The sequence below is a fragment of the Capricornis sumatraensis genome, chromosome 2 (genome assembly GCF_032405125.1).
Source record: "Capricornis sumatraensis isolate serow.1 chromosome 2, serow.2, whole genome shotgun sequence".
Taxonomy (NCBI): Eukaryota; Metazoa; Chordata; class Mammalia; order Artiodactyla; family Bovidae; genus Capricornis; species Capricornis sumatraensis.
Window position 1 is genome coordinate 89,234,095 of NC_091070.1, and position 22,715 is coordinate 89,256,809.

General features: G+C 37.7%; 1 protein-coding gene across 13 annotated transcripts in view; it reads right to left on the reverse strand.

Moving 5' to 3' along the window:
* ERO1A (endoplasmic reticulum oxidoreductase 1 alpha) overlaps nt 1–22,715 on the reverse strand; it is a 57,468-nt gene that overhangs the window by 23,907 nt on the left and 10,846 nt on the right. For 10 of the 13 annotated variants that reach the window (XM_068965600.1, XM_068965595.1, XM_068965604.1 and 7 more), the window contains 3 exons: nt 16,569–16,607; nt 11,053–11,129; nt 10,888–10,961 (listed from right to left, as the gene is read on the reverse strand). The exons of 1 other annotated variant lie outside the window; for it this stretch is intronic. In XM_068965600.1, coding sequence (XP_068821701.1) covers nt 10,888–10,961; nt 11,053–11,129; nt 16,569–16,607 — 190 coding nt within the window. Of the gene's footprint in view, nt 1–812; nt 825–7,409; nt 7,412–10,887; nt 10,962–11,052; nt 11,130–16,568; nt 16,608–22,715 lie in introns of all 13 variants that reach the window. 2 more of the 13 variants (XM_068965598.1, XM_068965599.1) reach the window with 2 other exon arrangements.

A 22,715-nucleotide genomic window follows, 5' to 3' on the forward strand; every position in this document is an offset into this window, starting at 1 on the left:
AAATAGAAAGCCCAGAGATAAATCCACACACATATGGACACCTTATCTTTGACAAAGGAGGCAAGAATATACAATGGAGTAAAGACAATCTCTTTAACAAGTGGTGCTGGGAAAACTGGTCAACCACTTGTAAAAGAATGAAACTAGATCACTTTCTAACACCGCACACAAAAATAAACTCAAAATGGATTAAAGATCTAAATGTAAGACCAGAAACTATAAAACTCCTAGAGGAGAACATAGGCAAAACACTCTCAGACATAAATCACAGCAGGATCCTCTATGATCCACCTCCCAGAATTCTGGAAATAAAAGCAAAAATAAACAAATGGGATCTAATTAAAATTAAAAGCTTCTGCACAACAAAGGAAAATATAAGCAAGGTGAAAAGACAGCCTTCTGAATGGGAGAAAATAATAGCAAATGAAGCAACTGACAAACAACTAATCTCAAAAATATACAAGCAACTTATGCAGCTCAATTCCAGAAAAATAAACGACCCAATCAAAAAATGGGCCAAAGAACTAAATAGACATTTCTCCAAAGAAGACATACGGATGGCTAACAAACACATGAAAAGATGCTCAACATCACTCATTATCAGAGAAATGCAAATCAAAACCACAATGAGGTACCACTTCACACCAGTCAGAATGGCTGCGATCCAAAAATCTGCAAGCAATAAATGCTGGAGAGGGTGTGGAGAAAAGGGAACCCTCCTACACTGTTGGTGGGAATGCAAACTAGTACAGCCACTATGGAGAACAGTGTGGAGATTCCTTAAAAAATTGCAAATAGAACTACCTTATGACCCAGCAATCCCACTGCTGGGCATACACACTGAGGAAACCAGAATTGAAAGAGACACATGTACCCCAATGTTCATCGCAGCACTGTTTATAATAGCCAGGACATGGAAACAACCTAGATGTCCATCAGCAGATGAATGGATAAGAAAGCTGTGGTACATGTACACAATGGAGTATTACTCACCCGTTAAAAAGAATTCATTTGAATCAGTTCTGATGAGGTGGATGAAACTGGAGCCGATTATACAGAGTGAAGTAAGCCAGAAAGAAAAACACCAATACAGTATACTAACACATATATATGGAATTTAGAAAGATGGCAATGACGACCCTGTATGCAAGACAGGAAAAAAGACACAGCTGTGTATAATGGACTTTTGGACTCAGAGGGAGAGGGGGAGGGTGGGATGATTTTGGAGAATGGCATTCTATCATGTATACTATCATGTAAGAATTGAATCGCCAGTCTATGTCTGACGCAGGATACAGCATGCTTGGGGCTGGTGCATGGGGATGACCCACAGAGATGTTATGGGAAGGGAGGTGGGAGGGGGGTTCATGTTTGGGAACACATGTAAGAATTAAAGATTTTAAAATTTAAAAAAAAAAAAGAAACAAGAGAAAAATAAAATAAATAACCTTACTCTACACCTAAAGTAACTAGAAAAAGAAGACATTAAGAACCCCAGGGTTAGTAGAAGGAAAGAAATCATAAAAATTAGGGCAGAAATAAATGAAAAAGAAACAAAGGAGACCACAGCAAAAATCAACAAAGCTAAAAGCTGGTTCTTTGAGAAGATTAATAAAATAGACAAACCATTAGCCAGACTCAACCAGAAAAAAAGGGAGAAGAATCAAATCAACAAAATTAGAAATGAAAATGGAGAAATCACAACAGACACAGATACAAATGATCATAAGGGACTATTATCAGCAATTATATGCCAATAAAATGGACAACTTGGAAGAAATGGAAAAATTCTTAGAAAAGTACAACTTTCCAAAACTGAACCAGGAAGAAATAGAAAATCTTAACAGACCCATGACAAGCACAGAAATCTAAACCAAAATCAGAAATCTTCCAGCAAACAAAAGCCCAGGACCAGATGCCTTCACAGCTGAATTCTACCAAAAATTTAGAGAAGAGCTAACACCTATCCTACTCAAACTCTTCCTATCCTACTCAAACTCTTCCAGAAAATTGCAGAAGGTAAACATCCAAACTCATTCTATGAGGCCACCATCACCCTAATACCAAAACCAGACAAAGATGCCACAAAAAAAGGAAACTACAGGCCAATAACACTGACGAACGTAGACACAAAAATCCTTAACAAAATTCTAGCTAACAGAATTCAACAACATATTAAAAGATTATACATCATGACCAAGTGGGCTTTATCCTAGGGATGCAAGGTTTCTTTAATATCTGCAGATCAATCAATGTGATATACCATGTCAACAAATTGAAAGATAAAAACCATATGGTTATCTCAAAAGATGCAGAGAAAGCCTCTGACAAAATTCAAAATCCATTTATGATAAAAAAAAAAACCCTCCAGAAAGCAGGAATGAAAGGAACATCAGTTCAGTTCAGTTCAGTCGCCCAGGTCGTGTCCGACTCTTTGCGACCCCATGAATCGCAGCACGCCAGGCCTCCCTGTCCATCACCAACTCCCGGAGTTCACTCAAACTCACGTCCATCGAGTCAGTGATGCTATCCAGCCATCTCATCCTCTATTGCCCTCTTCTCCTCTTGCCCCCAATCCCTCCCAGCATCAGACTCTTTTCCAATGAGTCAACTCTTCGCATGAGGTGGCCAAAGTACTGGAGCTTCAGCTTTAGCATCATTCCTTCCAAAGAAATCCCAGGGCTGATCTCCTTCAGAATGGACTAGTTGGATCTCCTTGCAGTCCAAGGGACTCTCAAGAGTCTTCTCCAACACCACAGTTCAAATGCATCAATTCTCTGGTGCTCAGCCTTCTTCACAGACCAACTCTCACATCCATACATGACTACTTGAAAAATCATAGCCTTGACTAGAGAGACCTTAGTCGGCAAAGTACTGTCTCTGCTTTTGAATATGCTATCTAGGTGGGTCATAACTTTCCTTCCAAGGAGTAAGCATCTTTTAATTTCATGGCTGCAATCACCATCTGCGGTGATTTTGGAGCCCGCAGAAATAAAGTCTGACACTGTTTCCACTGTTTCCCCATCTATTTCCCATGAAGTGATGGGACCGGATGCCATGATCTTCGTTTTCTGAATGTTGAGCTTTAAGCCAACTTTTTCACTCTCCTCTTTCACTTTCATCAAGAGGCTTTTTAGCTCCTCTTCACTCTCTGCCATAAGGGTGGTGTCATCTGTATATCTGAGGTTATTGATATTTCTCCCGGCAATCTTGATTCCAGCTTGTGTTTCTTCCAGCCCAGCGTTTCTCATGATATACTCTGCATATAAGTTAAATAAGCAGGGTGACAATATACAGCCTTGACATACTCCTTTTCCTATTTGGAACCAGTGTGTTGTTCCATGTCCAGTTCTAACTGTTGCTTCCTGACCTGCATACAGATTTCTCAAGAGGCAGGTTAGGTGGTCTGGTATTCCCATCTCTTTCAGAATTTTCCACAGTTTATTGTGATCCATACAATCAAAGGCTTTGGCATAGTCAATAAAGCAGAAATAGATGTTTTTCTGGAACTCTCTTGCTTTTTGCATGATCTCTGGTTCCTCTGCCTTTTCTAAATCCAACTTGAACATCAGGAAGTTCATGGTTCACATACTGTTGAAGCCTGGCTTGGAGAATTTTGAGCATTACTTTACTAGTGTGTGAGATGAGTGCAATTGTTCGGTAGTTTGAGCATTCTTTGGCATTGCCTTTCTTTGGGATTGGAATGAAAACTGACCTTTTCTAGTCCTGTGGCCACTGCTGAGTTTTCCAAATCTGCTGGCATATTGAGTGCAGCACTTTCACAGCATCATCTTTCAGGATTTGAAATAGCTCTACTGGAATTCCATCACCTCCACTAGCTTTGTTCGTAGTGATGCTTTCTAAGGCCCACTTGACTTCACATTCCAGGATGTCTGGCTCTATACGAGTGATCACACCATCATGATTACCTGGGTGGTGAAGATCTTTTTTGTACAGGTCTTCTGTGTATTCTTGCCATCTCTTCTTAATATCTTCTGCTTCTGTTAGGTCCAGACCATTTCTGTCCTTTATTGAGCCAATCTTGCATGAAATGTTCCCTTGGTATCTCTAATTTTCTTGAAGAGATCTCTAGTCTTTCCCATTCTGTTGTTTTCCTCTATTTCTTTGCATTGATTGCTGAAGAAGGCTTTCTTATCTCTTCTTGCTATTCTTTGGAACTCTGCATTCAGATGCTTATATCTTTCCTTTTCTCCTTTGCTTTTCGCCTCTCTTCTTTTCACAGCTATTTGTAAGGCCTCCCCAGACAGCCATTTTGCTTTTTTGCATTTCTTTTCCATGGGGATGGTCTTGATCCCTGTCTCCTGTACAATGTTACGAATCTCATTCCATAGTTCATCAGGCACTCTATCAGATCTAGGCCCTTAAATCTATTTCTCACTTCCACTCTATAATCAGAAGGGATTTGATTGAGATCATACCTGAATGGTCTAGCAGTTTTCCCTGCTTTCTTCAATTTCAGTCTGAATTTGGTAATAAGGAGTTCATGATCTGAGCCACAGTCAGCTGTTTTTGTTGACTGTATAGAGCTTCTCCAACTTTTGCTGCAGAGAATATAATCAATCTGCTTTCGGTGTTGACCATCTGGTGGTGTCCATGTGTAGAGTCTTCTCTTGTGTTGTTGGAAGAGGGTGTTTGCTCTGACCAGTGCATTTTCTGGGCAAAACTCTATTAGTCTTTGCCCTGCTTCATTCCGCATTCCAAGGCCAAATTTGCCTGTTACTCCAGGTATTTCCTGACTTCCTACTTTTGCATTCCAGTCCCCTATAAGAAAAGGACATCTTTTTGGGTGTTAGTTCTAAAAGGTCTTGTAGGTCTTCATAGAACCGTTCAACTTCAGCTTCTTCAGCATTACTGGTTGGGGCATAGACTTGGATTACTGTGATATTGAATGGTTTGCCTTGGAAACGAACAGAGATCATTCTGTCATTTTTGAGATTGCATCCAAGTACTGCATTTTGGACTCTTTTGTTGATCATGATGGCTACTCCATTTCTTCTGAGGGATTCCTGCCCTCAGTAGTAGATGTAACAGTCATCTGAGTTAAATTCACCCATTCCAGTCCATTTTAGTTTGCTGTTTCCTAGAATGTCGATGTTCACTCTTGCTATCTCCTGTTTGACCACTTCCAATTTGCTTTGATTCATGGACCTGACATTCCAGGTTCCTATGCAATATTGCTCTTTATAGCATCAGATCTTGCTTCTATCACCAGTCACATCCACAGCTGGGTATTGTTTTTGCTTTGGCTCCATCCCTTCATTCTTTCTGGAGTTATTTCTCCACTGACCTCCAGTAGCATATTGGGCACCTACTGACCTGGGGAGTACCTCTTTCAGTATCCTACCATTTTGCCTTTTCATACTGTTCATGGGGTTCTCAAGGCAAGAATACTGAAGTAGTTTGCCATACCTCAACATAATAAAAGCCATATATGATAAACCCACAGCAAACATTATCCTCAATGGTGAAAAACTGAAAGCATTTCCCCTAAAGTCAAGAACAAGACAAGGGTGCCCACTCTCACCACTACTATTCAACATTGTTTTGGAAGTTCTAGCCATAGCAATCAGAGCAGAAAAAGAAATAAAAGGAATCCAGACTGGAAAAGAAGTAAAACTCTCACTGTGCAGATGACATGATCCTCTACATAGAAAACCCTAAAGATTCCACCAGAAAATTACTAGAGCTAATCAATGAATATAGTGAAGTTTCAGGATATAAAATTAACACCCAGAAATCCCTTGCATTCCTATACATTAACAATGAAAAAAAAGAAAGAGAAACTAAGGAAACAATTCCATTCACCATTGCAATGAAAAGAATAAAATACTTAGGAATAAATCTACCTAAAGAAACAAAAGACCTATATATAGAAAAATATAAAACACTGATGAAAGAAATTAAAGATGACACAAATAGATGGAGAAATATACCATGTTCATGATTGGAAGAATCAAGAATCAACCTTGATTCATGAATCAAGAATCAACCAATATAGTGAAAATGAGTATACTACCCAAAGCAATCTATAGATTCTATGCAATCTATCAAGCTACCAACAGTATTTTTCAGAGAACTAGAACAAATAATTTCACAATTTGTATGGAAATACAAAAATCCTCAAATTAGCCAAAGCAATCTTCAGAAAGAAGAATGGAACTGGAGAAATCAAGCTGCATGACTTCAGACTATACTACAAAGACAATACTATCAAGACAGTATGGTACTGGCACAAACAGAAATATAGATTGATGGAACAAAATAGAAAGCCCAGAGATAAATCCATGCACCTATGGGCACCTTATCTTTGACAAAGGAGGAAAGAATATACAATGGAGAAAAGACAATCTCTTTAACAAGTGGTGCTGGGAAAACTGGTCAACCACTTGTAAAAGAATGAAACTAGAACACTTTCTAATGCCATACACAAAAATAAACTCAAAATGGATTAAAGATCTAAATGTAAGACCAGAAATTATAAAACTCCTAGAGGAAAACATAGCAAAACATTCTCTGACATAAATCACAGCAGGATCCTCTATGAACCACCTCCCAGAGTAATGGAAATAAAAGCAAAAATAAACAAATGGGACCTAATTAAACTTAAAAGCTTTTGCACAATGAAGGAAACTATAAGCAAGGTGAAAAGACAGCCTTCAGAATGGGAGAAAATAACAGCAAACAAAGCAACTGACAAAGAATTAATCTCAAAAATATACAAGCAGCTCCTGCAGCTCAATTCCAGAAAAATAAGTGACCCAATCAAAAAATGGGCCAAAGAATTAAACAGACATTTCTCCAAAGAAGACATACAGATGGCTAAGAAACACATGAAAAGATGCTCGACACCACTCACTATCAAAGAAATGCAAATCAAAACTATAATGAGGTACCATCTCATGCCAGTCAGAATGGCTGCTATCAGAAAGTCTACAAACAATAAATGCTGGAGAGGGTGCAGAGAAAAAGGAATCCTCTTACACTGTTGGTGGGAATGCAAACTAGTACAGCCACTATGGAGAACAGTGTGGCAATTCCCTTAAAAGACTGGAAATAGAACTGCCATACAATCCAGCAATCCCACTGCTGGGCATATACACTGAGGAAACCAGAGTTAAAAGAGACATGTGTATCCCAATGTTCATCACAGCACTGTTTACAATAGCCAGGACATGGAAGCAACCTAGATGTCCATCAGCAGAAGAATGGATAAGAAAGCTGTGGTACATATACATAATGGAATATTCAGTTCAGTTCAGTTCAGTCGCTCAGTCGTGTCCGACTCCTTGCGACCCCATGAATCACACCACGCCAGGCCTCCCTGTCCATCACCATCCCCTGGAGTCCACTCAGACTCATGTCCATCGAGTCCTTGATGCCATCCAGACATCTCATCCTCTGTCGTCCCCTTCTCCTCCTGCCCCCAATCCCTCCCAGCATCAGAGTCTTTTTCAATGAGTCAACTCTTCGCATGAAGTAGCCAAAGTACTGGAGCTTCACCTTTAGCATCATTCCTTCCAAAGACATCCCAGGGTTGATCTCCTTCAGAATGGACTGGTTGGATCTCCCTGCAGTCCAAGGGACTCTCAAGAGTCTTCTCCAACACCACAGTTCAAAAGCATCAATTCTTTGGCGTTCAGCCTTCTTCACGGTCCAACTCTCACATCCATACATGACCATAGGAAAAACCATAGCCTTGACTAGACAGACCTTAGTTGGCAAAGTAATGTCTCTGCTTTTCAATATGCTATCTAGGTTGGTCATAACTTTTCTTCCAAGGAGTAAGCGTCTTTTAATTTCATGGCTGCAGTCACCATTTGCAGTGATTTTGTACTCAGCCATTAAAAAGAATGCATTTGAATCAGTACTAATGAGGTGGATGAAACTGGAGCCTATTATGCAGAGTGAAGTCAGAAAGAAAAACACCAATACAAGTATACTAAGGCATATATATAGAATTTAGAAGATGGCAACAATGACCCTATATGCAAGACAGCAAAAGAGACACAGATGTATAGAACAGTCTTTTGGACTCTGTGGGAGAAGGTAAGGGTGGGATGATTTGAGAGAGTAGCATTGAAACATGTATATTATCATATGTGAAACAGATTGCCAGTCCAGGTTCAATGCATGAGACAGGGTGCTCAGGCTGGTGCATTGGGATGACCCTGAGGGATGGGACGGGGAGGGAGGTGGGAGGGGGATTATGGATGGGGAACACATGTACACCCATGGCCGATTCATGTCAACGTATGGCAAAAACCAGTACAATATTGTAAAGTAATTAGCCTCCAATTAAAATAAATTAATTAATTTAAAAAAAAAATACTGAAAGGCTATAAACAAAAAAAAAACAAGTCCTAAGTAAGACAAATGCTTACCTTATAGACTTGTTATAAGAAAAATAAAAATAATATACGAAAAAAAAGATTTACAAAATACCTATCCTCCACCTACCATTACATACATTATTTATTTCTTATAAAGCTGTCCTTTTTGAAAAAAATATTCACCCTTCTGTAAGAGAAGAGACAAAAATATGCGGACAAATTATTCAGCCAAGATAACAGAACTCCATCATATACGGAGTGAATTACTGATTTGTGACACAAAAGTAAGCATGTAGCTTTAAAAGGATGCTTTGGTAAAGGTATTTCCATTCTTTCTCTAATACTGCAGGCCTAATAAAAATATAAGTTGCCATGTTACAAGGCGAATTTTATCTCACATAGCTATGTTTAGGCCAAAGAATCCTTGCAGAAAAGATGGCAAAATTAGGGTTGCTGCTGCTGCTGCTGCTGCTGCTGCTAAGTCACTTCAGTCATGTCCGACTCTGTGCCACCCCATAGATGGCAGCCCACCAGGCTCCCCCGTCCCTGGGATTCTCCAGGCAAGAACACTGGAGTGGGTTGCCATTTCCTTCTCCAATGCCTGAAAGTAAAAAGCAAAAGTGAAGTCTCTCAGTCGTGTCCGACTCCTAGCTACCCCATGGACTGAAGCCCACCAGGCTCCTCCATCCATGGGACCCTCCAGGCAAGAGTACTGGAGTGGGGTGGGAGAGCATTTTATCATCCTTTCCTTACTGGCCTAACACTAGGTATAAGTCCACAGTTCTTTACCCAACACCCCTGGGCCCAAATGTGATTTGAAATTCAGAACTTTTCAGATTTTAGAAGAGTAATATAGTACACGCAACATATGTTTAATATTATTCCAGCAGAGATTGGGGCAGCAACCTTTAAACAAACACATAAATATTTCTGTAGTAAAAAACATGAATATTCATACTGAGTGAATCTGCACTAAATTTAAGGAGAAAAATAGTCATTTTTCAAAGTTTCAGATTTGGAATTAGAAACAATGGATTACAGATATGTATCTGCTAAAATATGGTCATGGTTTTCATTAAGTAAAGTTTATGTACTTTTTTTCCCCAAAATAAAGCCACAAATTAAATATGAGTAGTACTTTCCCTTTTTCTTTTCCCTTTTTTGGGGAGGGGAGTGTTTCAGATTCATCTTTTGCTTATAATTAAAATGATCTATATCATTCTTTTCACTAATTTTTTTTAAAAAAATCATTAGTCTGTTCCAAAAGAAGCAAAGAAGGATACAAAAACTCAACTCATTTTAAGTTTAGCCAATTAAAATGCTAACAAGTAAACTTACGAAAAAGGAGATACTGAAAAAAAACAATGGAAGACTGGGAGAATCTATAAATCTAATTTAAAAATCCATAAACCAAAAGGTTCTAACGCATTCTAGGACTCCTAGATTTTAATCGTACCAAAGCTCTGGCTTGGTTTTATTTAAATGTCACAGACATAACTCATGGTTCATTATTTTCTTTCCAAAAACAACACAAATCATCATTAAGGAAAATATTTAACAATCCAAGGTCAGTATAACAAAGCAGGTTACACAAAGTACCTGTATATATTACAAAAGTTAAATATATATATTACTAAGTACACAGAACTGCAAACTCAGGAGGTGATTTTTTTCTCCAGAAACTGGGTTTTCTTTTTAAATTGTTTTATTGTGGTAAAATATACACAACATGAAATTTGCCATTTTAACCATGTTTAAGACTACAATTCAGTGGCATTAATTATATTCACAATGTTGTGCAACCATCATCACTGTTTCCAAACTTTCCTATGATTTCAAATAGAGATTGTAACCATTAAGCAATAACTCCCACTCTCCTTCCTCCTAACTCTTGGTAACTTAAAACCACTTCCTACCTGTATCAGTTTGCCTATTCTAGATATATCATGTAAGTGGGGTCATAGGACATTTGCCTTTTGCACTTTGCTTACTTCATTTAGCCTAATGTTTTCAGTGTTATCCATATTGCAGCATGAATCAGAACTTCCTTTCTTTTTATGGCTAAATAGCATTCCACTGTAGAGAAGGCAATGGCACCCCACTCCAGTGTTCTTGCCTGGAGAATCCCAGGGACGGGGAAGTCTGGTGGGCTGCCCTCTATGGGGTTGCCAGAGTCGGACATGACTGAAGTGACTTAGCTGCAGCAGCAGCATTCCATTGTATGGGTATACTACACTGTGTTTATATAGTCATCTGCTGATGGATACTTGGGTTGTTTCCACCTTTTGGCTGTTGCGAATAAGGCTGCTATGAATACGTTGTACAAGTATCTGCTTTACTGTTTTCAATCTTTGGGGGTAAATGCTGAGGAGTTGACTGTTATGTCACATGGTAATTCTGTGTTTAGCTTTTTGAGGAACTCCCTCAAAAAGAAACTGAGGATTAGAAACTGAGGATTTATTTTCTTTAAATTATTTCAAAAGAATATTTTTCTTTAGGTACAATCTTAACATGCATAGTATAAAAAATGTTATACCATCAACTTCACAGAAGTTGTCTGAGGAATCATCATGCTTGGTCCACTGAAGAACAGCCTTCTGCGTTTCCTCACTTCAAACAAAGAAAATGGAGTTACTCTTTTCCGTAAGTTAACATTTCACCTGAAAAAGCATAAAATACTACTGCAAATAAAACACCAAACCTCAGAGATTCATCCACAGCCCCAAGTCGTTCAGCTTGCTCACATTCTTCAATGAGATTATTGGCTTCTTCGGAATACTACAACAAAAGGGAAAGAAATAGAATCCAATTAATTGTATTTTTAAAACTTTTAAGAAGACTGTCAAAGGAATTTGAGGTTCTTTTAGAACTAGCATCATCCCCTTGGTTTCAAAACTTTACAAGAAAAAAAAAAAAAGCCTCACATTCCTCCTGAAGCTAAAATATAAGTAAAAGGCTTTGCTCTTTGTTTTGTTGGAGAGCACAATTTACTATTATGTTTACAAAATAAAGAATAATTTATAGTCCAAGAACTATCAAAACGTCCACTAAGAAAATCTTTGAGGTTAAAGAAATCAGTTGGCAAGGAGTCATGGGGCAGTGTTCCACTTTTCTAATGACCTAATTGTGAGCATCAGTTTTCTTTTTCATAAAATAAGTGTTTGGGCTAGATCATGTGTGTCTACGATCTATTTCAACTCTAAATACTATGATTCTAAAAATGCCCTGGAGGCTACCAAGTCTTATAAAAAGTACTCCAATATCTTTAGGTGCTTAAAATACATTCTGTAACAATTGTATTTCTTTGCAAAGTCAAAGCCACGATGTGAATTCTGCTTGCTGTGTACAAGGGAAGTAAGTATGGATCATGAGACTTTACAACACACCAGGCATCACTACCATACAGCTAAAAGACGACATTGGAAGCAGGAGACCACAGATTCAATCACTCAACAAATATAAACTCAGTGCCTATTATGTCCTTACTATAAGGATGATCACACAAACGAGTGTCCAGACAAGGACTCTTTTTGAGGATAAAAGTGAACACTGAAATAACTGAAATGACATAACTATTTGAAATGATTTGTTTCATCACATTGGTCGACCTAAACACAATTCAAATCAAAAACTACTATCAAAAATAAAATTATTTTTTATACATAATTAGGACTTCTCTGGGGGCTCAGTGGTAAAGCATTTGCCTGCAACGCAGGGTTCGATACCTGGGTTGGGAAGATCCCCTGGAGAAGGAAATGGCAACCCACTCCAGTATTCTTGCCCAGGCAATACCACGGACAGAGGAGTCTGGAGGGCTGCAGTACTTGGTGTTGCAAACAGTCCGACACAACTGAGCATGTGCTCACACATACATAATTAAGTATAAATGGGTAAAGGCGTATGATGTATAACTCTCACATGGTTTTTAAAACTCTATGTATTTAATCATGCTAAGACAGTTCAGGCAAAATATTAAAAATTAGTGAATGTTTATAAAAAGTGTATAAAATGTCTTTATATTAATCTTGCAACTTTCCAATAAGTTAAAAATTATTTCAAAATAAAAAAGTTAAAAATACTTATCAAAAAGTAAACAAAATTTGTTCAAAAGATAACACACACTTATGTATTTTAATATACCGATCTATATTTAAGCAAAAGTTGTTTATTATTGTGATTACCTGAATATTAAAATGTAAGTTAAAGATAATAACTATTCCTAGCTCTTATTTAATAACTTAGTTAGCTTTGTAAGTCACATCTGTCTCAAAACTATGTCAGTGGCATTTTTTCTGAAGAAAAATAATTTTTCAAAAATGCTTATTATTTTCAATGTTTTACAAAATTGCCCACAATCTTCTTCAAAGTTAATTTTAAGGTTAATTTGAAATCATCCCTACTTTCAACTGACTCTTCTCTAAAGATACAGTTTTTAATTGAGAAGACTTCCCTCCTGGCTCAGCTGGTGAGGAGTCTGCTTGCAATGCAGGAGACCCAGGTTCCATCCTTAAGCTGAGAAGATCCCCTGGAGAAGGAAATGGCAACCCACTCCAGTATTCTTGCCTGGAAAATCCCCATGGACAGAGGAGTCTGGCAGGCTACAGTTCGTGGGGTTTCAAAGAGTTGGACAAAACTGAGCCACTTTCACTTTAACTGAGAAAAATATTACTTCTACAGGTAAATATATGAAAATATTTTAGCCTACATATTTTCACAGTTCTATTCTTTGCCTCTAAGTACATCTCTTTAATAAATAAGACAAAAATCATTAAATAAATTATCTTCAGTTTTAAATTAAATGTTTTGCAAATAGAAATGAAATTGTAAGCTTTCTTAATTTAAATCCATTTCGGGTCATAATTTGGGATTCCCTCATAGCTCAGAATATAAATTTATCCAGTTAAAAGCAAGAGTTCATTAAGAGGAGACTCTTCCCACAAGGGGAGAGTCTCCAAAACACAATTGTAAAATTTCAGAATTTAATCTAGTATACCATTAAAGCTTTCTTCACTTAATATGTAAAGTTCTTTCCTACTTTTCATATCAATGAATATCCAGGTCTTTGTTTACAAGTTTTGTTATAATAAGTACAACTTGCTAAAGCTTCAAAAGCTGAAATTTGTTTTGTTCTTTTCTTTAAGCAGTCCATCTATAGATACTTTGAATAATGATTCTCTACTGATTTTGAAAATGCAATCAACATTTAGAGGGCTCGTTTCTTTAAAAATGATCAATCCCAATGAAGGATTCTTAGACTATTTAACAAAATAGTTCTTCAAAGGCTCAAGCATTTATAAAATTGGATTGATGATGGACAGCAAAGAAAGTCCACTACCATGCTAAAGTAATATTTTATTCAGCATAAGCATCATCCCCAAAACTTCATAGTCATTACTTAGTATACATATAAATACAAAATCTTATTTTGTTGTTCAGCTGCTCAGTCATGACTGACTCTGCAACCCCATGGACTGCAGCACACTAGGCTTCCCTGTCCTTCAGCATCTCCTATATATTTTGACAAATATATATATTCTGACAATAGTAATTGTCAAATAGATAGAAGTAGTAACTTCTATCTTAAGTAGTAACATATCACAGCATGTCGGGATACAATTATGAATTATGTATGTACCTCAACCAATTACAATTCTGATTTAGTTAAGATTTCTTGATTTAGTAAGGACATTTCCTGATTTACCAGGACATTGTTTCTTTGTCCTTAATATTTTATTATTTGGCTGTGCCAGGTCTTAGTTGCGACGTGTGGGATCTTTAGTTGTGGCTTGCAAACTCTTAGTTGCAGGGTGTGGGATCTAGTTCCCTGACTAGGGATCGAACCCAGGCCCCCTGCATTGGGAGCATGGAGTCTTAGCCACTGGACCACCAGGGAAGCAGGACGCTGTTTCATCAAAATTGAATAGGTGTATCATCCCCAAAAAACAAATACTTCATCTTCAATTTTGAACTTTAAATGAATTTATACTAACATTCAGTGACAAATGCTTTTCTTCAACAGAATGAACTTCTGAAAATTTTACTTTAAGCATCAACTGAATGAAAAAAATCAAACAATTCCTGGGACTTCCCTGGTGGTGCATTGGATAAGAATCTACCTGCCAATACAGAGGACACAGGTTCACTCTCTCGTCTGGGAAGATCCCACATGCCTCAGAGCAACTAAAGCCTATATGCCACAACTGCTGAGCCCGCGCTCTAGAGAAGCCCATGCAAAGCAACAAAGACCCAGCACAACCAAAAATAAATCATTTTTTTAAAATTCTGGAGTTAAAATGATTATTTGAAACAGCTGATGATGGCATCATTTAATTACATGCAAAGCTCTGCACTAGAGCCAACACATTAATAGCTATGACTTCATTCTTTGTATATGAATTAAAAAAATGCAGAATCAAAAATGATCAAAATTAGTTTAAATCTAACACGGAAAAAGTGCAGAACAGTCATTGCCGCTATGGAAGGAATATGGATTGACTAGGATGGGGTATGAAACAACTTTCTAGGGTAACAGCAATGCTGTTACAGAAGTCTAAGTTACAAAGGTGCATGCATTTAACAAATGCACACTTAAGATGTGTGCACTTCATTGTATATCAATTTTATTAAATGTACATGTAAGCAAATATTAGACTCTACTCAATGATATACTTCTAGTTATATATATATTTAGTTAATGACATATAGTGAGGGCAATGTATACTGATGCTTAAAACTTATTCAAAATACATCCAACAAATAAAATGGTTTAATGGATGGCTAGAAGGATGAACAGATAGACAGACATGTAGTAAAGTGAGTTTATGAAAATGTTAATAGTAGAATCTAGGTGATTAGTACGATTAGTATGATCCAGTGTTGACAGGAAAATTCCTTCAACTAGGCTGTATGTATGAAAATTTTCATAATAAAATATCAGAAAATTTTAATTTAGAACAGTTATTTAGTCTAAATGGAAAATCACACATCCCAAAATGATATGTAAATGTATCGTCTGCAGCTGCACATGTAAAGCTATCTTAGACACAGTCTTCTTAAAACAACCACTAAGTTACAAAGTAGATGCTCAGGCTTTGTCAGCAGATCTGTGTGTTTTGATTTTCATATGATCAGTGATACTTCCATGGTTCTTATGGACGGTAAACAATAACCCTTGTGTGAGTTATATATCATCATCAAGTGCTGTAAGAAGTGGAAATTCAGTACTTCATTTTTCATTAAACATGTACTTTCTTTTTCCTCTTTTAGTTCTTTCAGCCAAAAGGATTCATTGTAAAATTTTAAAAGTACTAAATAGTAATAAGTGGTTGATTTGCACCATGCAATGAAGGATAAAGCCACTGTAAAACAGGACTACTCTCTCTATGCAGGACTACTCATCCTCTGCTTCTCATACATATTTCTCATAAACCTAATCTATAATTTCCCAGGTTTTTCACTGACCAGTCAAATAGCACCTTAGGAGCTTAGGACATATAACAGGTATGACGCATACCAAGTGAAATGCGTGGAATATGTGTGAATCCTATTTGAAATCGACTATTAAGAGCTTCCAGGTGTCTCAGTGGGTAAAGAATCTGCCTGCAATGCAGGAGACGCAGGATATGCAGGTTTGATCCCTGGGTCAGGAAGATCCCCTGGAAGAGGGCACAGCAAACCATGCCAGAAAAGCCAACGGACAGGGGAGCCTAGCAGGCTACAGTCCCTAGGGTTGCAAAGAGTTGGACTGAAGCGACTGACCACGCATGCACATACATTAAGGCATTTACAAAACAACAAGAGAGACTAGAACCCTGACTTTGGTTATGTGGGGTTTTTAAAGTATCATCTGTCTTAGAGATGCATACAAAGTATTTGTAAACAAAATGATTTATCTCAGATTGGCTTTAAAATAATTGGGAGAATGGAGTGGAAGGGATAGATGAAACAAGATTGACCACATATACTGGTAATGCCTTAAGCTGGGTGATGCGTACACAATTTGGGGTTCCCCCTACTTTTATTTTTCTTTTAAGCTTTAATTTTTTAAAAAAAAGGTAAAGAAAATGGAGGGAAGAGAATTAGAGCCGCTGAGTACAAATAACTTTCAAGGAGTATCACTGTACAGAGGAGCAGAGAAGTGAGGTATTAGTTGGTAGAGAAAGTGAGTTTTTTTAGTTTTGCCCAATACTAGACACATTAATAAGTATATATACAAACCTTGTAGCTGGCAGACTTAATTCCATCAGGAACTTCATCCTGAAAAAAATTTTCAAATGCTTTTAGATGACAGTTATTCTATCTTCTGAAAAAATATTTTATACTTCTATGATTTATAAGAAGAATTCACAGAACAAATGACTGAAGTTAACAGGCTAATATTTAACTGAGAACAGTTAGGCAGTCTTCATATTATTTCTTAATAAACAAAAAATTCAGTAAGTTATGCTGTGGATTGATTACACATATTAGAGAATGGAAATATAAAAACAGAATCTTAGCCATTATTCTTTTTAATGCTCAAACTGTCCCACATTTGACCACTAGGAGACTAAGTGCTGGCCTGTGTCTTTTTCATGTGGCCTGTGTCTTTAGCTGCCCTGGTGTCTATTATATGTTTCCCCAGTAATCTTTTTTTTAAAAAATATTTCTGTTTATTTGGCTGTGCCGGGTGTCCGTTGCTGGCACGCTGGATCTTTGTTTCAGCATGCAGGGACCTTAGTTGCCACATGCAGGATCCAGTTCCCCAACCAGGGAACCAAACCCGGGTCCCCTGCATTGGGAGCAAGAAATCTCAGCCACTGGAGCACGGGGAAGTCCCTACCCCAGTAATCTTTAACAGCACTTTTTGTTTCTGTTATGACAATATACTCCAGGCTCATATATTTCTTGTCCCAGTCTAGGAATCAACCATTTTTTAAGGAACTCTAGTTCTTTTCAGAGGAAAATGGTACTAGTTTTTAGTTCTGTGTTGACCACTGTATAACACAGGATCTATCTGCCTGTCCTCAAAGTAATGCTGTGAGTAGAGATAATGATGTATGTGAGAAAGTGCTGTAAATTGCAGGGTCCTATTCTAATGCTAAATATATTCAGTGCAGTCCTGAAATAGATTCCAAAGGGAAAGACCCACACAGAGATGAACACTATTGTGTACTCGTCTAGACTTTGAACTAGATCAATGTATAGTCTTTTCCTATGACCTGATAATTTAGATGGTTTCTAATTTTTTCATATAATAAACCAGGTCAAATGTATAGGTTGATTTCAGCAGAACTGACATTTTTACAATATTCAGTACTGCTTTATGGTCATCTTTGGACATCTGTCCAATTATAAGTGAAAATCTTTGTAGAATTGCTAGGTCAAAGGATATGTACTATTTTTTATTGGCTACATTTTTCTAATTAATCTCCAAAAGACTTAACCACCAGAGTGTTCATTTCTTACTCCCAGACTAATGCTGAATATTGTTTTTCTTTTTCACATTGGCCAATTAATAATGGAAGTGAAAGAACATTGTTCTGATTAACTGTAAAGGTAATAAATAACTCTCAGAGATAGTCCAGCCTCCATGGGCACACAATCTGCCTCATTCAAATATTCTCTGGAATCGGGTGCAAATCAAACGATGTCCATTTTAAAGTCCCATTGTTGTGTTGTGTTAGTCCCTCAGTCGTGTCCAACTCTTTGAGACCCCAAGGTCTGTCCATGGAATTCTTTAGGCAAGAATATTGGAATGGGTTGCCATTGCCTTCTCCATTGAAGCCCCGTATGAAGAACAGAATTTTAATTTTTTATTATTTTTCTACCTCCACTGTGTCCCAACATATAACCTGAACCAAGTATATACATGAACTGAAAAAAGAAATCAAAGTGTTGACAAAAAGAAACTGGTCTTGGTTCCTCATTTAGCAGAAGGTATTAACCAAAGGTATTAACAAAACATCAGCAGACCTTCTGTAGTAGTGAGTTCATTGTGTTTACCCTTGTACGTGTATTGCACGTGTGATAACTGCACTGTACTCATGATGCAATGTCAATTTTTTTTTCTTCTCTTGGCCACACCATGTGGCCTGTGGGATGTTAGTTACCCAACCAGGGATTGAACCCAGACCCTTAGCAGTGAAAGTATAGAGTCCTAACCATGGGACAGCCAGGGAATTCCTGTAATGTCTTTTTAAGATACATAATGAAGAATATAATAGTGAGATGTCAAGATTTCAGTAATGTACAATATAAATGCTAGATGGGACAGCTGATTGTTTAGGCTGAAGCAAGTATTTCAAAGCATTTGAAATTATTTCTAATCACCTAGTTGTGATAGGCTGCGCTACTCAGGAACTACTAGAACTGAGACCAGGCTTGTCCTGAGAGGAATTAAAAAGGCTCATTCCCATGCTGTCATTTGGAATGGAGCTTCTTGGTGTCTCTCTCCTCTGCCACCCTTTCCTCTACTCCTTGTGTGTACACCTTCAGCCTATCTATTATTGGCTTATCACATTTGTATTGAAATGATCACTTAGTGTTTCTCTTGCAGTACTTCATCATCACAAGTGCTCATCTTACATGCCCAGGTCCAGGTACATGGTAGACCCTCAAAAATATTCACAACTGAATAAAATTACATTCAATTGCTAATCGCTAGTCCTTCACCAGTCTCCACTCCATCTCATCTTCCACTCCCTACTCTCCACAATGCTACCAATAACCTTTCTGAGTCTTCGGTCTAATTATGGCCCTCCTCTGCTACACTAAAATATAAGAATATTTTGGGGGTGAATAAATACTTTCTGTTGTTGTTGTTTAGTCACTAAGTCATATCCAACTCTTTTGCGACCCCATGGACTGTAGCCTGCCAGGATCTTCTGTCCATGGGATTTTCCAGGCAAGAATACTGGAGTGGGTTGCCATTTCCTTCTCCAGGGGAAATTCCCAAGCCAGGGATAGAACCTACATCTCCTGCATTGGCAGGCAGACTCTTTACCACTGCACCACCAAGTAAGCCCAAATATCTTTTTTTAAAAAAAGACTTCTCTCCATCAAGAACCCAGTTCAAGAAAAAAAAAGAGTGGGGGAAGGTATTGGCATGAAAGGCACTTGACTCCAATTCTACAGAAGGTGCAATAAGTAGGTTCTCTCAGTTTCTCAGTACAAATTGCTAGCTTTCATTGAATTATTTTATTTCAGCATTTCTGTGGGCTCAAGTCAGATAATAAACATCTTAAGTTTTAGCTTCTTAAATGCTAAACTTGGTCTAGGATTTACAGTGAAATGGATTTCATCTGTCAGTCCGTCAACCTAGGGATCACTTTATGTGATGCGTCTCTCAGGTTGTTCTGCCCTCTCCAATCTTCTTCTGAAGGTGGCAACCCTTAGTTCTACACTGTGTTAAAATAATTACAAATAATGCTGTTGCAAGATGAGATTCAAATTTGCAATAATTGCCAAACTGCTTGTTCTGACTAATGTTAATAATAGCCCATTTAATGTGCAAGTGCAATTAAATGTCTTTAACAAGAATCCACCATAGTTTTAGCATTTTAAAAAGCCATATAAAAAAAGTCCTTGGTAAATTTGAATTTCCTCAAATACTTTTCCTATTACTAAATATAAATACTAGAATTAATGAAATAAAATGAAATATTTAAATTGATATCATTTTAATGATATGCTCATGTTTTAAATCATAGCAACATAAGGTATTTCCTAAGTTAACCCTTGACTTTTCAAAATGCTGTGTCTATGAGGATTAAAATAACTAAAAACTTGCTTTTTGTTCAGCTAATGATAAAATACTCATAAATAACACTTTACATTTGCCTTTTTCCTCATACTAGACACGTATATGTAGCAATATTTACATGTATACAAATAAGCTGCTTAAAATGACATTATCACTTCACACCCAGGTGGCTCAGAGGTTAAAGCGTCTGCCTGCAATGCAGGAGACCTGGGTTCGACCCCTGGGTTGGGAAGATCCCCTGGAGGAGGAAATGGCAACCCACTCCAGTATTCTTGCCTGGAGAATCCCATGGACAGAGGAGCCTGGTGGGCTACAGTCCACAGGTTCACAAAGAATCGGACACGACTGAGCAACTTTACTTTCACTATCAAAAAAAACAAATAAACAAAACACAGATAATAGCAAGTGTTAGCAATTTTAGTGAAGTCACTCAGTCATGTCTGACTCTTTGTGACCCTATGGACTATAGCCTGCCAGGCTCTTCTGTCCATGGGATTTTCCAGGCAAGAATACTAGAGTGGGCTGCCATTTCCTTCTCCAGGAGATCTTCCCAACCCAGGGATCAAACCTGGGTCTCCTGCACTGCAGGCAGACTCTTTAATGTCTGAGCCATCAGGGAAGCCTCTGTGTTAGGAAAGATGTGGAGAAACTGGAACCCTTGTACACTGCAAGTGATAAAGTAAAATGGTACAGTCACTGTAGAAGACAGCATCAGTTCAGTTCACTCAGTTGTGTCTGACTCTTTGCCATCCCTGGACTAAAGCACACCAGGGTTCCCTGTCCATCACCAACTCCCAGAGCGCACTCAAACTCATGTTCAACACATCGGTGATGCCATCCAACCATCTCATCCTCTGTCAACCCCTTCTCCTCCCGCCTTCAATCTTTCCCAGCATCAGGGTCTTTTCCAATGAGTCAGTTCTTTGCATCAGGTGGTCAAAGTATTGGAGTTTCAGCTTCAGCATCAGTTCTTCTAATGAATATTCAGCACTGATTTCCTTCAGGATTGACTGGTTGGATCTCCTTGCAGTCCAAAGGACTCTCAAGAGTCTTCTCCAACACCACAGTTCAAAAGCATCAATTCTTCAGCACTCAGCTTTCTTTACAGTCCAACTCACACATCCAGATGTAACTACCAGGAAAATCATAGCTTTGACTAGACAGACCTTTGTTGTATCTACTACTGTGGGCAAGAATCCCTTAGAAGAAATGGAGTAGCCCTCAGTCAACAAGAGTTTGAAATGCAGTACTTGGATGCAATATCAAAAGAGACAGAATAATCTGTTCGTTTTCAAGGCAAACCATTCAATATCACAGTAATCCAAGTCTCTGCCCCAACCAGTAATGCTGAAGAAGCTGAAGCTGATAGTTCTATGAAGACCTATAGGACCTTCCAGAATTAACACCCCCAAAAGATGTCCTTTTTATTCTAGGGGACTGGAATGCAAAAATAGGAAGTCAACGGGTACCTGGAGTAACAGGCAAATTTGGCCTTGGAGTACAAAATAAAGCAGGGCAAAGGCTAACAGAATTTTGCCAAGAGAACACACTGGTCATAGCAAACACCCTCTTCCAACAACACGAGAGAATACTCTACACATGGACATTACCAGAGGGTCAATACCAAAATCAGATTGATTATGTTCTTTGCAGGGAAAAATGGAGCTCTATACAGTCAACAAAAACAAAACCAGGAACTGACTGTGGCTCAGATCATGAACTCCTTATTGCCAAATTCAGAAGATAGTGTGGTGTTGCTCAAAAAATTGAACTAAGAATTACTAATGATCCAGCAATTCTGTTTCTAGGTATATACCTCAAAGAACTGAAAGTAGAGATTCAAACATATAATTTGTACATCCATGTTCATAGCAGTATTATTCACAAGAGCCAGAAGGTGAAAATAACCCAAAAGTCAATCAACAGGTGAATGAATAAACCAAATGTAGTACACACATACAGTGGAATGTTATTCAGTATTTAAAAGAGATAAAAATCTAGTACATGCTCCAATATAGATAACCTGGAAAAAATGCTAAGTGAAACAAACCAGACATAAAAGAACAAATATTATAAAGATTCCCCTTATACATGAAGTACCTAGAGTAGTCAAATTCATAAAAAAGGAAAGCAAAATAGTGACTTCCCATGGCTGAAAGGAGGGAGGAATAGGAATTTATTGTTTAATGAGCATGAAGTTTCAGTTTAGAAAGATGAAAAAGTTCTAGAGATGGATGGTGGTGATGGCTGTATAACAGTGTGAATGTATTTAATGCCAATGAACTGTGCACTTAGAACTGGCTAAAATAAAATGGCAAATTTTATGTTATATATATTTTATCTCAATAAAAGAAAGTAAAATAAAAATATGTACTTTTAAAGGAAAAAAAATGCTTTCATTGAAAAGGGTAAAATTCTCTGCTTTCAGGGTGGAATATTTCACATTTTAATGATCTCAGAACTCCTAAGCAAGGCCAGTGGTTTTGTTCAAATCCCTGCCAAGGAGGAAAATGAATACATCCTCAGAAAAGGGGAAAGACTGCATTTGTACCTTAATAAATTTCACTTTTTTAATACTACATACATAGCTTTAGTTAAGACATAAGAAAAACAAATAATAA